This window comes from Wasmannia auropunctata, unplaced genomic scaffold (genome assembly GCF_000956235.1).
Source record: "Wasmannia auropunctata unplaced genomic scaffold, wasmannia.A_1.0 LD335332.1, whole genome shotgun sequence".
In the NCBI taxonomy this organism is placed as follows: domain Eukaryota; kingdom Metazoa; phylum Arthropoda; class Insecta; order Hymenoptera; family Formicidae; genus Wasmannia; species Wasmannia auropunctata.
Window position 1 is genome coordinate 12,252 of NW_012027558.1, and position 4,120 is coordinate 16,371.

At 31.6% G+C, this 4,120-nt stretch overlaps 1 protein-coding gene across 2 annotated transcripts; it reads right to left on the reverse strand.

Annotated features, from left to right (window-relative positions):
* Positions 1-635: 635 nt before the first annotated feature.
* On the reverse strand, positions 636-3,935 carry LOC105457214 (solute carrier family 35 member E1 homolog). 2 transcript variants are annotated; one of them, XM_011701752.1, is made up of 4 exons: positions 3,375-3,935; positions 3,010-3,263; positions 1,397-1,605; positions 636-1,306 (listed from the first exon to the last, which is right to left on the reverse strand). In XM_011701752.1, exons 2-4 carry the CDS (start codon positions 3,239-3,241, stop codon positions 797-799), a joined length of 951 nt encoding a protein of 316 aa, XP_011700054.1. In that variant the 5' UTR covers positions 3,242-3,263; positions 3,375-3,935; the 3' UTR covers positions 636-796. The 2 variants fall into 2 exon arrangements, with proteins under 2 accessions (XP_011700054.1, XP_011700053.1); XM_011701751.1 differs by having other exon boundaries at positions 3,010-3,934.
* Positions 3,936-4,120: the final 185 nt, after the last annotated feature.

Genomic DNA, 4,120 nt, shown 5'->3' on the forward strand with positions numbered 1-4,120 from the left:
AAAAGTTTTGTATTTAAAGTTTTTTTATCCAGTTAGTATTTTCTGAGATAGAGGGGGGGGGGTCCGATACTTTATGAACACCCTGTATATAAAAATCACAAAGTTTTTACAACGTACATTTTTTAATAGAAAAAAATATAGATTTAAAAAAATAAAACTAATATTTTTACACAATTCAACTTTCTCTCTCTTGCTTTCTCTCAGTTAGGCTTATAAAAGTTAAATTTATTTTGTGTACTTTACGTGTATTTTTGTGTAAATATACTTTACAAGATAAATATTTTATATACAAGATATTTAGAATAAAATAAATTATTATATCTGAGTTCATTAAATGTTATAATATTATACTTAAATAATTATCTCTGATACGTAAAAAGAAAGAGATCAAATTATATAAAAAATGTTAATTTTATTTAAAAAATATTATTTCTCATAAAGAAATATACCTTAAAATACTTATATATTGCATTTTTTAAAATGTAAGATTTTTATTTAAAACATTTTTTAAACATGTTTAATTTTTAATATTTAAATATTTAAATACTTTGATATTTTTGGAAACAGTGCGCATGCATATGTATATAAACGCGCACGCATATATGTACATATATGATATCAGAAATAATTGATCATGAGTTTCTACTTTGTATTTGACCAATTATATCCAACAATTATAATAATTTATAATGCATAGTAATTTATGAAAATTAATACGTTTACTATAAAAAAAAATCAATTTTTTCTCGATGTAGAAACTCACATAAGTTTGTCAAAATAAAATTATTAATTGAGACTAGACTGCAAATGATTGATGTCTGCTGGCAAATCCATTTACCATAAAGGAACTGCTATTACCATTCTGAATCGCGTTATAATATTTCGGAAGAATTGTCTCCTTCTGCTTCTCTATTCTTTGATCATACTTAGCCTTATTGTAACATAATACCCCTAATATGGCCATAGTCATACCAAATATATTAAGCCATGTAACTGGATTGCCAAGTACGAGTAACGTTACTCCTATCACAAATATACGTTTGCTAGCGCTCGCTACTGCATATGTTAAAGGTGTCACGATGGATAATACGGAAAACGCGATAATATTCTGAAACCAATTAAGTATTCCATCTAGAAATAATAGTCCTAATACGTAATAACTTATTTCTACGGACGGTTTTAACATCGATTCATACATCAAACTACGTAAATCATACACAATCCAAATTGGTAAAAACATAAATAAAGCTAGACGACCAAGTATGTGCAGTAGCCGCAAGTGATGTACGCCTGTATCATGTAGCACCTGTAGTCAAAAGTTACAAGATTAAAACAGAAATATGAGATACTTGTGGTAAATGTGAAATAGAATTTTTTTTCATCTATACTGCATTACCTTTTTCGAATAAATATTTTGCAAGGAAAACGCCATAGTGGATGCTAAGGCGCTTATCAAGCCGATCATGTTGAAACTAAGTTCTGTCAGTGTCGCTACAGCTACACCACCAACTATCGGTACAAGACTCAGATACACCTTCCACGTTTGCTGCTCCCGAAGTATTATTCTTGACAGAGCCACCGTAAAAAGAGGCATTGTAGCCTTCACTGGGACAGAGCCAAACTTCAGTTAATATATAACTAAAACTAAAATAAGAGTGATATATAGAATAAGAAAAAGGATGGAAAGAGACTAAGAAGAAAAATGAAAAAGAGGAGGAAGAGAGAGAAAAAGAAAAGGAAAAGAAGCAGAGGGAGGGAAAGAGAAAGATAAAGGAAAAGGAAAACAAGAATAAAAGAAAAGGGATAAAAAAGAGAGAAGCAAAAAAGAGGGAGCAGGATCCTTTTTGTGGAATCATATTTTTGGAAGAACATTGACAAATGAGGGATAAATTATGCAATAAAATATTTGAATACAGATAGAACTAATATTGTTATTTAATATAAATATATTGTGCACATATATGCACAAATATCTGCTCTTATCAACACATACTGATTTGTATATTTTTGTCCTGATTTTTAAGAAATAGGTACATCATCAATCTTTATTTTTTTAAATATTTATATGGAGTTTCATTCCAGTTATATTTGTTAGTAAAAAAATTAAAATATCTGTATTGATAAATATTCATCTGTTTATTCAAATTGTGATATAACAGTATACATATAGCAACAGTATACAGTTACTCAAAATCTACTATATTTACAAATTGTTGTTTATATAACCTGAAATTTTACCAAGAAATAAAATAATAAAATTCGAATATCAAATACCATGAATATTTAATACTTGAAATATTCTTAATTTTGTTTGATGCAAACATATTGGTATTTGAAAAACAAAGGTTACATTTAATTTTTTAGTTTCAGTTTGTATGTTATACTTTTCGTCTTCTTCAATGTAAAAAAAATACAATGTAATTAAAAGATTTAAGTATGGCTTATAAATTACTGAGATTATGAGTAAAAACACAACGCTAAGATAAATGTTTAGAAAATGTTTAAAAATATCATATTATAAATTGTTATAATGCAAAGAGTAGTTATCTCGTATAAAAAGTAGAAATAAATAAAATAGTGTAATATAATTACATAAAATACTTTCTCAATTTCACAAAGTAAACAAAAAAGTTAATCTAGCACTGTTTTATCTGAAATATTGTTTAGAAAAAAGCAGCTATGTATAATATCAAATGTATAATAATGTATAATATCAAAGAGTTTTATATGAAATTATATCACATAATTTAGTACTCATGTGTTCGTGTATGACATATGATGTTGTTGCATTTGTTAGAAAAGTGACATAAGTAAAAAATTAGTAAAAATTAAACTAAATAATTACCAAATGCTAATTTTTTACTTGTGACACTTTTCTATCAATACGACAATATACCTAGTATACGATGTGATGTGCATGTATTATACGTAGATGAAAACATGTGCTATGAGCATGTTCATTCGACATATTAGTTAGAATTGTCAAATATATGTATTGCGTATGCATACCAGTGTGAGCATAAGAGACGGGTACTTTCCAAATGCTGACGTGGCTAAACACGTTTGCGAGAAACTTGCCCAGGGCTAGGGGTACGATGAGCCGCAAATAATAGCTCCACGTTATGTTGGATGAATATTTTCTCACGCCCCATAGATTGAAGAACGGACCGGAGTATACGGTGATTGAGGTTAATTGGACCATGGTCACCGTGAGGGGATATGGAAATTCTGATAACAACATCTTGCCGACGACATTGCTGCTGCTGGATACCGCATACCACAGTAGACATAGAAACAATACCGTTATAACCTCGCGATTATTTCGTCTATCGTCCATGATGTTTCGCGCAGGAGCGCGGTATATCGAAACTCACTCCTACAGTTCTCCAAATTCGTCACTTTTCGCACATATATGCGATATGTATGTATGTACATGCACGCAGCGGTAATCAGTGTGAATTCACTTCGCGTCCCTAGCTCTTCACACTGACATTTAAATAGTGACCAGTGACAATTGTTCAGTAGAAGAGATGGAACATTGGAACGCGGCCATGGATCTAAGAATCTATGGATGGAGCGCAAGGCAATTCGGGAGGTTAATCCGTGGAAAGGGAGGGGGGGTGTAGTGTGTAGTGCTGTCTCTTTCTAGGATAGGACCCCGTCGGGTGTTTCCGCTGTATACCACTGTATACCCAATGATTCCCGAAAGACTAGATATTCGCTAACCTTAAAATACGGAATGTAATATATCTTCCAATTCGATCTGCGCGTCGCATTTCTTTTTCGGATCAGTCCAATTACCACAGCCCGAAATTATACAGGTCGGCATTGTAAAAATTGGCACAAAACTTTTTAAAAAATTACAAAACGCTGAAAACGCGACGCTAGAAACTTCAAAATGCTCTTTTTTAGCATCTTTGGACCGTTCGGACGTCTTCGGTTAATTTCGTTACCAAGCCGATGGAGTCTTCTTGTAGAAAGAAACGATAAGCGGATAGAAGAGGAGAGTGCTCTCATTCCCCTTAGGTAGAGTCCTAGATTATCAGAGAAGCGCGACCGGTGTTACGAGTCCTGATTGGACACGCAAATGGCCAATCATAAGATTGATTTATCGCTATTA